At 41.9% G+C, this 12,968-nt stretch overlaps 1 protein-coding gene across 6 annotated transcripts in view; it reads left to right on the top strand.

The window, feature by feature from the left end:
* Positions 1–12,307, top strand: part of rhobtb1 (Rho related BTB domain containing 1) — a 168,663-nt gene extending 156,356 nt beyond the window's left edge. For 3 of the 6 annotated variants that reach the window (XM_038773644.1, XM_038773639.1, XM_038773642.1), the window contains 4 exons: positions 4,351–4,501; positions 6,893–6,981; positions 8,810–8,915; positions 10,988–12,307. In XM_038773644.1, the coding sequence (XP_038629572.1) occupies positions 4,351–4,501; positions 6,893–6,981; positions 8,810–8,915; positions 10,988–11,154 (513 nt within the window). In that variant the 3' untranslated portion in view covers positions 11,155–12,307. The remainder of the gene's footprint in view (positions 1–4,350; positions 4,502–6,892; positions 6,982–8,809; positions 8,916–10,987) is intronic. The other 3 variants (XM_038773641.1, XM_038773640.1, XM_038773643.1) reach the window with 2 other exon arrangements.
* Positions 12,308–12,968: the final 661 nt, after the last annotated feature.

Raw genomic sequence — 12,968 nt, 5'->3', positions numbered from 1 at the left:
ATTGGCCATGCTAAAATTGCCCCTATTGGAGAAAAAAAATTGGGCACTCTAAATTTATTTTTAAAGTTACTGCTGCAGCAGTGTCCCCAAAAACTTGCACTAAAATTCTCGTAAAAACCTGGTAGTCTGGCATACCATCCTCTCAGATTCCATTCCCTCTCTAACTCTTTTTTCTCCCCCACCTCTATGTGGCATGCCAATAGAGTGAGGTGGTTCTGTCCTGACCTCTGAAGATCCCACCACAGTATAAGCAGCACAATATACATATCACAGGGTAGCCATTTTGGATTTTCCGATTGGAGCTTGCAGTCTACTCATTGATTTCTTTTGGTTGGTTCTTGCTCAAATTTCTCTGAAGACTTCTCCTGACCAGTTCTTAATAATACTTGAGAAAGTAACTTCCTGAGCTGGAAAAATGGATTTCTAGATGAGAATCTCTCCATTCCTGAGTTTGAAGAGGAGGATTTGGAAGCTGCTGGGGTGGGATTCTTCGGAAACCAGTGGGCAACTCCGGCACGAAGGAGTGGCGTGAACCACTTCGGCGTTGGGCTGTCGTGAAGTGCGGAATCCTTCGCACCTTCAGGGGCTAGGCTGACGCGGGGGTGGTTTGCGCCGTGCCAGCTGGTGCGGAAGGGGCTTGGTGTTACGCCAACCGGCGCCGAAGGACCTCCGCTGGCCGATGCGAGTTGGCACATGTGCGGGAGTGCCAGCGTGCGCTGCGTCATCCCAGCGCATGCACAGGGGGGTTCATCTCCGCACTGGCCATTGGGGACTGTTACACCAGCTGCGCAACACCCCCCCCCCCACGAGGACCCCAGAGGCCGCCCGCGGAGCCAGGTCCCTCCGGTAAGTACCTGTCGTAACATACGCCAGCGGGACCGGCCGAAAACGGGCGGCTTGGCCCATCGCAGGCCGGTGAATCGGCGGGAGGCCACAGCCAGCGGCCACTAACTGGCACAATTCCCGCCTCCACCAAATCCCCGGTGCCGGAGAATTCGGCAGCCGGCGGGGGTGGGATTCATGCCCCCCCCCCCCTCGCCGATTCTCCGACCCGGCAGGGGGGTCGGAGAATCCCGCCCCTGGATTGAAGTCTCCTAGAATGTGGCAATATCATCCAAAGTAAGCGATTTAAATCGCTTTCTCGGATGGTTCCTGGCGCAGCGCAATTATCCAAGGGAAGTTAGCACTTCTGGTCAATTGCCACGTAAACCCTGGGAACCTCTGAGAGGGATTGCCCAGAGCATGTTTGGAAAACCCTCCAAATCCAATGCTGGGGAGCCAGGAGGTCACAGGCCAATATTGCTACTTGTTGCTACTTCCTGAAGGTTAGAAAGACGACTATGATGAAAATATTTGAGAGGATGCTTCAAAAAGGTAGATGGAACACAGGAAGGGGAACCAGTGGAACTGGAGAGCTATCTCTTGCAACCAGATAAAGAATTACAACTGGGAGCTTTAATTTGAGAAAATGAAGGGAAAAAAACTCCTGTCCTCATCTCATTCACAGTTGCCTCACAAAGATATACATTCCCAAAGTTTCCTACACCGTAATACCATCTCATTAGGGTGTTCAGCCAAGCCCACTAACTTGTAAATATCCAAAGATATCATAAAATGGTTTAACACACGGGGGACAGCAAAGGGCTATTGGCCCTGACACATACCAGCTGTAGACTTAATTGTACTCTAGAACTAGCTGCCCCGTTAGCCAAGCTGTTCTCGTACAGCTGCAACAATGGCACCAATCCAACAAAATGAAGAATTGACCAAAAAAGAGAGCTTTCAAGCGACACTTGCACAGCATTAACTGGCTCACTGACCTCATTACAGCCTTCGGGCAAGGTTCTCCTTTTGGGAGACTATGTTCTCCCGCCGGAGCTGAAATATCTGATTTGTGTTCCTGCTTGGAGCACAAACCAGGAAACACTTCCCAATCCATAGCCTTGCAAATGTTTGCAGGCCGAAGATTGTGAAGGATTCTCTAGGGAATTCGCTATTGGGCTGCCATTTTGAACAGGTGGCCTAATAATGAAGTCCCACAGCTAGACCCCCGCCACGCAATTCAACCAATTCAGCTTCTACCCCCTGGTAACCCAGGAAATCGTCATTATATTATACCTTGAGTATAAATCCACGCCTGACCTTTATCCAAAAAATCCAAACTTTTAGTTCTTACCATGTTTGCCAATACAGTGAAACTTGCCCTGGAATCGTTGAATACCACACCATTGAGCAGCTGTTCAGCTTCTCTTGTCTGTGCACGTGATGCCAAGGCTGCCACCTCATTGGTGGGCACTGCATTACTGCTGATTCCACCCTCTAATAAGCCAACATGGTTTCAAGAAGGAATAGTAAATACACAGCCCAGTTCAAACTCATTGAGATTTCAGAATAGACAAAGAATTGTGCAGCAGCTCAAGAATTCCAGGTGCTGAAGAACATTGGAGATTGGAGGACGCTCTCTAATAATAATTATTATAATAATATTTTATTGTCACAAGTACCCTGTTCATGCAACTTAGGCAGAGGCTTGACCATTAATATGCAAACAGAGGAAAACCTAACAGTTGCTGCAGTTGGAAAATTAGGTTGGAAAACAAGTCAATGAAAATCGCCAGAACGGACTCAATTTCTTAAGGATCTGGTCAAATCTTCACCTTAAAACCAGTAAGAAACTTTGGCATTGCAGATTTCAAAGCCAGCCTTGAATGAGGTACCAGGTTTATGAAGGGAAACAATTTTATACTCTATGACCGGAGACCAACATTTCGTAGCATCTCCCAGCAAAACGCCATGACAGGCTGTAGATCGTGAAGAAAGCTGGAGATTGTAGGAAGATTTCACTAGGTCAGGTAGGCAGAAAAGTGGCAAATGGAATTCAGTCTGGAGAATTGTTAATACATTTGGGGAGGAAAAACAAGGCAAGGGACTACCCAATAAATAATTGGATACTGAGACATGTAGAGAAACAAAGTGACCTTAGAATGCGTGTTCACAGATCCCTGAAAGTCGTAGGACAGGTAGATAAGATTGTCAAGAAGGCATTCAAAATAGTTGCCTTTATTGGCTAAGACACAGTACAAGAGCAGGGAGGTTATCCTATAGTATTGTGTACGGTTCTGGTCACCATATTACAGGAAGGATGTGATCACAAAAGAGATTTACAATGCTGTTGCTAAGAATAGACAATTTCATCTATAAAGGAAGATTGGATGAGCTGAAATTGTTTCTGTGGAACAGAAGAGGCTGAGGGATGATTTAACTGAAATGTATAAAATTATGAAGGATCTGCATGGAGTTGATACAACGGTCTTATTTCCCTTGGAGACAGTAAGAAGTCTTAGAACACCAGGTTAAAATCTAACAGGTTTGTTTGGAATCACTAGCTATCGGAGCACAGTTCCTTCACCAGGTGAGTCGCCTCACTCACCTGATGAAAGAGCTGCACTCCAAAAGTTAGTGATTCCAAACAAACCTGGTGTTGTCAGACTTCTTACTGTCCCCATCCCAGTCCAACACCAGATCCCTTGGAGAAGTCTATAACGGGGCATAGATTTAAAGTACAGGATAGAAGGATTAGATGGGCGTTGAGTAATTATTTATTTTAGAAGATGGATGGGGTCTGACACTCTTTGCCTGAAAGGATGGTAGAGGCAGAAACCCCCATCCGTTAAAATAAATTCTTGATAAGTACTTGAGGTTCCATAACCTATCGGGCTATGGATCAAGTGGTGTAAAGTGCTATTGCGTTGCCGAACTCACTTTTGACCAAGACAGACAAATGGTCTCCTTCTGTGCAGTAATTTTTATCTATGTTTCTAAAGCAGTTAGTCAAAGCAGTGGTGGCTGCTGTAATCGCAGCCACTAACATCCTTTGATCTTCTCCGGTTATTACCGCAGAAGGTTCCTGTACTATCACTCTCAAGTGTGTCATAGAAACTCACTGCAAAGTGTTGCTGATACATGTAGTTCTCCATCATCACAGTCATATGCATGGAAACTGCCCCCTCTCCCTGTGTGCCAGCTCTATGCCCCCAAATGATGAATGGCAGTTCCTAACTTCCTTTCTTGTTTGCAAACATTAATAATTACTACTTATTGTATCAAATTAAACCCATTTGGTAAATGCAATAAAGCAGGAGTCTTAAATATTTCATGGAACAGAATAGATTTATGATGATCTCTTTTCACCCAAATTTAGATTTAAATTATTTTAATTCACATTTTAGACACAATTGCAATCATGCAATTTTATATTAATACTTAATGTATTTTATTAATCATAAATATATTATATAGTGTTTAAGAATAAGGTTTGGTCATATAATAGTACTTTGTCTTTACTTACAGGTTTACTTCCCCAACACACGCAAGGCTTGTATGCAGGCAGTTCTGGAGTATCTGTACACTGGCCAATTCTCATTCAATTCAACACTTGACCCAATTGAGCTGATTGTCCTGGCAAACAGGCTGTGCCTTCCACGTTTTGTGGCTCTGACAGGTCAGTGGTAAAGAAGGAACATGAGGCCATGTAACACACCAGACAACAAATAATTCTGGTTCGAAAAACATACTTTACCACTAGTCTTCCAAATGAAAATTAAACACTGTGTTTAATAAAATATTACACCCAAAATCTCAAATTTGAAGAAATTATATTGCTTTGTTTGATATCAATTGTCAGTGTATAACAACAGGAACCTCGGATCAGCTTCCATCTGAAAATGAGAGAGGAGAGTGGTTCTCTGGTGAATAGAACACTTGGGTGGAATTTAATCTTGCCGATGGGGAGAGGGGAGAGAGTCTCGTTCACCAACTGGAGAAATAGCAGCAGTCCTGCATCACTTAACTGACCAGCTAAGGGCCTCTCCCCATGAATTGGGGATCCCTCCCCCAGGGAAGGCCATAAGTAAAGGCTACCCCTTATTAATGTGTCATTGCAGTTATTTCAATATTGCAGTAATGTAACCTCTAATCCAGCCAAACTTAAATGCATGTGTTATTTGCCTCAGTGATTCCATGTGGCCATGAATTTGACGCTGCCAACACTGTCCGGGAGTATAGAGCATCTCCTGAATTCTTTATTGCATTAATTGGTGGCCATCTTAATTATCAGTCCCAGTTTTGGACTCTGCATAAACATTGTCTCTTTATTGAACCCCTTCATAATTTTAAAGACCACTTCCAGCTCACTTTGCATTCTTCTCTAAGAGAAAAAAGCCTTGTTTGGTTCACTTTTTTCTGGTATCATCCATTTAAAAAAAACATTTTCACTTTCTGTATTGCCTCTATCTTTTTTATAATGTGGACACCCGTCTCACAGTACTTTATGTATGATCTAGCCAAGATCCCACGGAAGTATTACATAACTTCTCTGCTTTTATATTCTACTCTAGAAGTGAACCCCGCAGCTTTGTTTGCATCTTTTATGGTTTTGTAAATGTGTTGCTATTTTTACTGATTTCTGAATTTTTACCCAACATTCCTTTGTACTGCCACTCTGTTTAAAAACTTATTTTCAAAGCAAAGCATGGCCATCTTATTCCTCCTACCAATTTTTTCATGAATCTTTCACAAATGCTTTTGTGATTTGCAGGCACTTGGAACACAATTATGGATGGGAGCAGATTTTGCTCCCAAGTTGAATTTGCATGATATAATGCCGACCTCCTTTCTCTGAATCATCACTATGTTGAAACTGAGCAGGAATAATTTTGTCATTGAATTTTGAGCTTGTGTGGGTCGGAGAGGGGAAGGTGTCTGACATCTATAAGGTAATGCAGGAGGTGGAGGAGTCGTCAGTGGAGGAGCTGAAGGCTAAATGGGAGGAGGAACTCGGGGAGCAGATAGAGGACGGGACTTGGGTGGATGCCTTGGAGAGAGTCAACTCTTCCTCCTCATGTGCGAGGCTTAGTCTCATCCAATTTAAGGTGCTGCACCGGGCCCGCATGTCCGGGACTAGGATGAGTAGGTTCTTTGGGGGTGAGGACAGGTGTACCAGATGTTCGGGGAGTCCAGCGAACCACGCCCATATGTTCTGGGCATGCCCAGCACTGGAAGAATTCTGGAAGGGGGTGGCGGGGACGGTGTCGAGGGTGGTTGGATCCAGGGTGGGGACTCGCGATTTTTGGAGTTGCGGTAGAGCTGGGAGTGCAGGAGGTGAAAGAGGCCGGTGTCCTGGCCTTCGCGTCCCTAGTATTTTTTTTAATTTTTTTTTAAAGAATTTTGAGCTCAATGGAAATAATTCAGTCACTCCAGTTTATCCAAAGCAAAAATTATCCCTAACAAATGTTAATTCCACCAATGGTATAATACTTAATTTTAGAAAATTACAAGATCACTACCTTTTCACCAGGCATGACTTAAGTCCTGTGGCCGTAATAATCTTTCAATGATTTGGAAAGAACATAGAACATACAGTGCAGAAGGAGGCCATTCGGCCCATCGAGTCTGCACTGACCCACATTAAGCCCTCACTTCCACCCTATCCCCGTAACCCAATAACCCCTCCTAACCTTTTTGGTCACTAAGGGCAATTTAGCATGGCCAATCCACCTAACCTGCATGTCTTTGGACTGCAGACCCACGCAGACACGGGGAGAACGTGCAGACTCCGCACAGACAATGACCCAGCAGGGAATCGAACCTGGGACACTTTCGCTGTGAAGCCACAGTGCTATCCTCTTGTGCAACCATGCTGCCCTGCTTTGTGGGTAAAGCAAATAAAGCTGAACGCTTTGTGGATAAAGCAAATAAGGCCAGTTTCTATTAGGTCTTACTTCAACATTTAGTCCTGAAAATTTGGGAACATTTCATAACCAAATAATTTCTTCAATATCATGTGCCAGATGGGAGCATTAGTTACATAATTGTATATATTGATCCTTTACAGAACAATATGCTGTGCAGGAGTTGTTGAAAACAGTAAAAGAAGGTGATGATATTGATGGGGAAGTGTTGACGTACCTGGAACTTGCCCAAGTAGGTCATTTCTCTCATGATATACATTAATATACTTTAGACTGATGGCTAGCATAAGTGTCACATGAATTGGTATGTAAGCCAGTAAGAAACAATTTATGATACAAGTCTAACAATCCTTTTCTTGGACTGTTTCATAATACCATTAGCTGTCAAAATAACACTCCATTGGATTTTTTGCAATGCGTGCATTACTATGCTGAATCTAGTGGGCAGTGCAATACTGAGGGAGTTGGACCACTGTTATAATGGCTGTGCTTCACATGATGTGTTAAACTGAGAACACCCTTGCCCCTTCCAGTTGATGTAAAATATGCCAAGGCTCGATTTTGAAGAAAAACCGGAAGTTCCCCACATTTTCACGGTTAAAATGTATCACAGAATCACAGAGCAATACAGTGCAGAGTAGGCCCTTCGGCCCATCAGGTTTGAACCGACACACTAAAAATTGACCTGCCTACCTAATCCCATTTGCTAGCACTTGGCCCTCAACAAGCATCACTAAACCAGCTTTGACAATGAGTCACCCAGACTTGAAACGTTAGCACCTTTCTCTCTCTCTCCACAGATGCTGTCAGACCTGCTGAGATAAATCAGACCAGTAGTTTCTGTTTTTGTATCACTAAATAGAAAATCTGACATTCTCGCATTGATTTTTGTACTTTCTGTACACAATTTGGTTGCCATGTTTCTTATACTAGTGACTACATCATGAGTGTAAATCGTTCTGGGGTGTCAAAGTCCTGGAAAAAACTATGTAACAGTCCTCCAAGTTCTGTCCTTTTAATTGCATGTTTCTTTCGTGACAGCAGCCTTGATATTTTTAGAGATCAGCAGCGTCTTGCTTGGGGAACTCCTTCAGAACATCGGGGCTTGATTAAGGGATAAGGGGGAAAAGGCAGGCTCATTACCCACCCAATTTTCCCCACTCTCGTGGTCTAATGTTATTGGAAGAAACAGGAATGGTGTCATTCAGTAGAAGTTCTATCAGTGCCTCCAATCCTGCACCAGTTTGGTATATCTGGTGCCACACATGAAGTGCAAGTGGGGCTTGCAATTTGATTTTCCAATATATGATTGCCTTAAATAAAGTGGAAACTGAAGACCTGAGTTTTTAAAGCTTAGAAGAAAGCCATAGCTTGCACCCATCTGACAGAGCAGCAAGGTGCTCCCTCTGCTGCTCACCAGCTCGTCCCACCACCACCCTGACCTTATCCAATTAGAAAGGGTGCTCCTTGCGTGGCCAACAAGTCCTGCCGTGGACTTGAACCCGGAGCTTCTGGTCCAACGGTAGGGGTACTACCACTGTGCCACAAGGCCTTCTATGATAGAACAAGTTCTCACCAATGGTAGCTATAGAAAGACATGATTCATGTTTAGCCCGCTACAGTTATGTTTCTTTGTGTTATGCCCTTATTCAATTCTACATGTTGTCTGCACTTTATTTTTTTCTTAGTAACAGGTATTACCTGGAAACTATTGCTCTAACTACTCTGTTTCCCCCCCCAAAAAAAAAAAAATCTGTAATGATATTGGAATGAACTAGGGCTTTTTCCTCGCAGCATTTTGTACGTTTTAAATTTCCATCTGGTCATTGACAAAGACAGATTGTGGTCTTACTGATGCTGTTTAACACTCGAGATCCGCATATGCAGCAACAGAGAGGTGACTATCATTTACGTGAACACCTCCTGTAATTCACCTGTGACACTTGCAGGCCATTCACATTTCTGAAATAATCACAATAGGAATTTTTATATAGGTACCTATATATTACATGTAGCTAATCTTAAAAAAAAAACTCTTTCTCCATCCTCTATACTTGTAGTTTCATAATGCACATCAGCTGGCAGCTTGGTGTTTGCATCACATCTGTACAAGCTACAACAATGTTTGCTGCAAGTTCAGGAAAGAGATAAAGGCAATATCTCCTGGTAAGAAACCAAACATTTACTCTGGTTTACTCAAACCATTAATTAAATTTAGAGACATGGTAATGCAGTATGATTAGTAATCCCTTCTCCAATCTCTGGGGGCTGAATGTGAATCCAAGTCAGACTGATAGGGAAAAAAAAATCTGGTCTTGTGTGAAGGTGATATAAACAATTAACTAAATGGCCAAAGTTACAGCGCATAATCCCACTGACAATCAAGATGACGGCTCATGTCAGATCGTTACAGCCTGGATGGTAATTTCAACTTTTTCCAGCACATCTGCGATTGAGACAGCACAATGTTGGACTAGATTCACAGGGATCTGCATCGCATATGTGCTACATCTTGCATGTGTTGCCACTGATCTGTAATGATTGAAATTGGATAAGTGTATCTTGATGCAAGTGAAACATTCACAGGGAAAATGTGGTCATCTCAAGAATTACATTAACCTGTCAGCTCACTTGGCATAGTCGTCATGGACTGTCAGGATACCCCACAACTATTCACTTCGACGTGCCTTCAACAGACTATTCACGATACCCAGTGTCACCTGCCCCTTTAACTCCCCCTGGAGCCAGTTCCCTTAGAATCATAGAATCTCTACAGTGCAGAAAGAGACAATTTGACCCATTGAGTTTGCACCCACCCTCTGAAAGAGCACCTAAATCCAAGCTCCATACTATCCCCGTAACCCCACCTCGAGCCAATTTAGCATAGCCAATCCACCTAACCTGCACACGTTTGGACTACTGTTTTCCACACTAATGAGTTTGTTATTCTGGACCTCTCTCTTGCACCTTGCAGAACTGTGCTCAAGAACAACTCTGGCAGATGGTTTAAAGCTGCTTTCTAGACAATGGTTCACAGAATGAGGGGAGAACGTGTTAAGTAGGGTAGCAATATCTTTTGTGTGAAGTAATTCCCAGCATGACTAATAACAATCAGCTGATAAATGTTTCAAAGTTCCTGCACAAAGTCATAACTTGGCTGTAAAACCCAGTGGACAAGTATCATTAACATGTAGCATTTGTTTTAGTGAACTCGAAACCAGGCAGTGCACAGTGACGTTTTATTTAATATTTTACGCATACTTTTACTGCTTAACAGTATATAGGAAAGATTCTCTTGGTTAAGCGGGCAGCCGTATCTTCCTGTAGTGGATTCCTGTTTATTTGATTGAATATTTTAATTACATGGAAGCTGAACGTGCCAGAAGCACCTGCAAAAGATCATTTTCTGAGTCTTTGAATGGTAACCTTGGAGATTATCTTTATTTTGCTGGTCAATGTGTATATATCAACAATCTAATGTACACTATAGACTTGTTGCATTGTTTAACAGGATTTCATTGTTTTCTGTAAATTCAACTGTGGAGGCCTCCTTCACCAATAGACCGACAACAGATATGGTCTGACCCTTGGCAGTCAGAATTGCTTCACAAAACTTGCCTCTTGTGCTTATTCATTAAACCTGCTTCATTAGTACTACTGGATAATTCAATATTTTGAGCAAGAATTGGCTGAATTAACAGTAGTCTGTAGTTAGTAAAGAAGGAACCCAATTGTGTTGAATTTTCCTCCGTTTTACGCAGCAAATGGTTTAGATCTGAAATGCACTGCCTGAGTGTGGTGGAGTCTGATTTAATTGTGGCTTTTAAAGGAGAATTGTAAAATTACTGAAGAGGAAAAATTCAGGGCTACAGGGAAAGGGCAGGGGTGTAGGACTAGGCGAGTTGCTGTTGCAGAGAACACAACGGGCTGAATGGCCACCTCCTGTGCCACAACTATTCTGTCCTTCCAAGTTTATTACTTTGCAGGATTTTTACAACACTGCTGTTCAACCTAGATTGTGTGGACAGCATCAATTTTCTAGCTTTCAGTAATTCTTCTGTGCAAAAGTTATAAAGAGTTACACTAATTAAAATTGTTCTTTTGATTTGCATTCTCATCAGCTTGGCTAAAAACTTGTTCTTTAAATCCTTTAAATTGATTTGCATGTTCTAGAATATAGGAATCTTGTATTTACAGAGGAACTGTTCAGATTCAAAACTTATTGTTTTAATTATTAGAAAACCAAGAGTATTTTGAAAAGCACCGTTGGCCACCTGTGTGGTACCTTAAAGAAGAGGATCATTACCAGCGAGTGAAAAAGGAACGCGAGAAGGATGAGGTTGCTCTTCACAAGCATCATTCAAAACGCAGGTGGTGCTTCTGGCACCATTCTGCAGTTGCCTAAAACCTCGAAACCAACTCTAGCAATCAAACAGAACATCCTGTGCATTATTAGGTAGATTAAAAACATACCTGTCTTAATTCTGTTTACTGTAAAAAAAAAAATGGCTGTCTTGGGATGATCTGCCATGTGTATTTAAACAATCATTGTTGCGTTTGAAGCACAACCCTCTTGTCCAAAAAAAAACACAAAAGCTTGCTGTAACAAACTGGTCCCATGTGGTGCCTATAGATTGGTTTAAAAGACTTTTAATATAGATCACCTGTCAACAGTGACATTTCTTTTGTTGGTGAAAAGAATTGACACTGTTGCATTTTAATTCAAAATAAAATATTTAATTATTTTTGTACCAGTGTTGGCTATATACCTTTGTTGTAACCAAAGTAGAATCAAAGAAGTCTTTTAGATTTTAGGGAACTTGTATAAATAGAAGGGCTTAGTAACTAATCCATGAAAAGAGGTGACTTACTTCTATATGGACCTAAACACACAAGTAACTAGGAGCAGTTCGCTGCTCTCTATGTATCTTTCCAGTCACGCTGTTTTATCTCATTATAGTTGCCGTTATTAATGCATAGTCACCGTATACCCAAACGTTAGCTTACAAAAATAAAACTGAAGCTAGGTGTTATTTAACAGAAAAGTTTTGAAGTGTTTGTGATTGTTTCAATTGGATTATTTTGAGCAGTGGGAAAGTAATGTATGAAAACAAATGCAAAATACTGTGGATGCTGGAAATCTGAATTAAAAACAAAAATGTGGGAAATGCTTAGCAAGCCAGGCAGCATTCTTGAAGAGAGGAACAGAGTTAACATTTCAAGTCAATGACTTACCATCAAACCCTTTCATCGATTTGAAATATCATTGACCTAAGACTTTACTCTGTTTCTCACTCCACAGGTGCTGCCTGATAATCGGAGTTTTTGCAGACTTTTCTGTTTCTAGTTAATGTACTAAAGTTATGTTCAATCCTTGTTTTGCCAAAAAATTCCTGCATATAATTATATTTCAATTTACTGTGACTGTCAGCTCCTGAAACCAAGTGGCTGGTTCACTTGGCTACAGTTTCTTTAGCCTTCTATCTTTGTGCTCATTACCTTTCTTTTTTTTTGCATCAATAAATGTGACTGCATCATAAAATTGTAATGTGAAATAACACTTTTTTTCAAAAGACTAGTCTGTTTCTTCTATTATAGTTTCCTTACTATATACATAAGGCATATTGAACAAAAGTAGCATTTGTTCTGTCAGTTATCATAGAATTCCTACAGTGCAGGAGTCCATTCGGCCCATTGAGTCTGCAGACCCTCTGAACTAGCACCCTAACTAGGCCCACTGCCCCACCCTATTCCTAACCTTTGGACACTAAGGGACAATTTAGCATGGCAAATCTTTAAACTGTGGGAGGAAAGAGAGCACCCGGAGGAAATCCACGCAGACACTGGGAGAATATGCAAACTCCGCAGTCACCCAAAGTCAGAATTGATCCTGGGTCCCTGGCACTATGAGGCAGCACTGTAGTCTATATATAAACAGGCTTCTCAACTGAAGTATTTTATAACTTGTTGGCACAATCTGATGGAAATAACAATGTAAAATATGCTACAATGAAAAGGAACATGTGCCTCTTGTGACCTGGAAGCCATCCCAAAAGTGCTTTAGTCAATGAGGTACTTTTGAAGTACAGTCGCTGTTGTACAGAGGGAAATGCAGCAGCCAGTATATTTACATCAAGGTCATGCAATCAAAAATGAAATAAATGGTGTAATCTTGTTTTGGTGGTGTTGATTGAAGGGAAAACATTGGCAGGGTAACAC

Source organism: Scyliorhinus canicula, chromosome 16, assembly GCF_902713615.1.
Source record: "Scyliorhinus canicula chromosome 16, sScyCan1.1, whole genome shotgun sequence".
NCBI lineage: Eukaryota > Metazoa > Chordata > Chondrichthyes > Carcharhiniformes > Scyliorhinidae > Scyliorhinus > Scyliorhinus canicula.
This window is presented reverse-complemented; position numbering and strand designations above follow the sequence as displayed.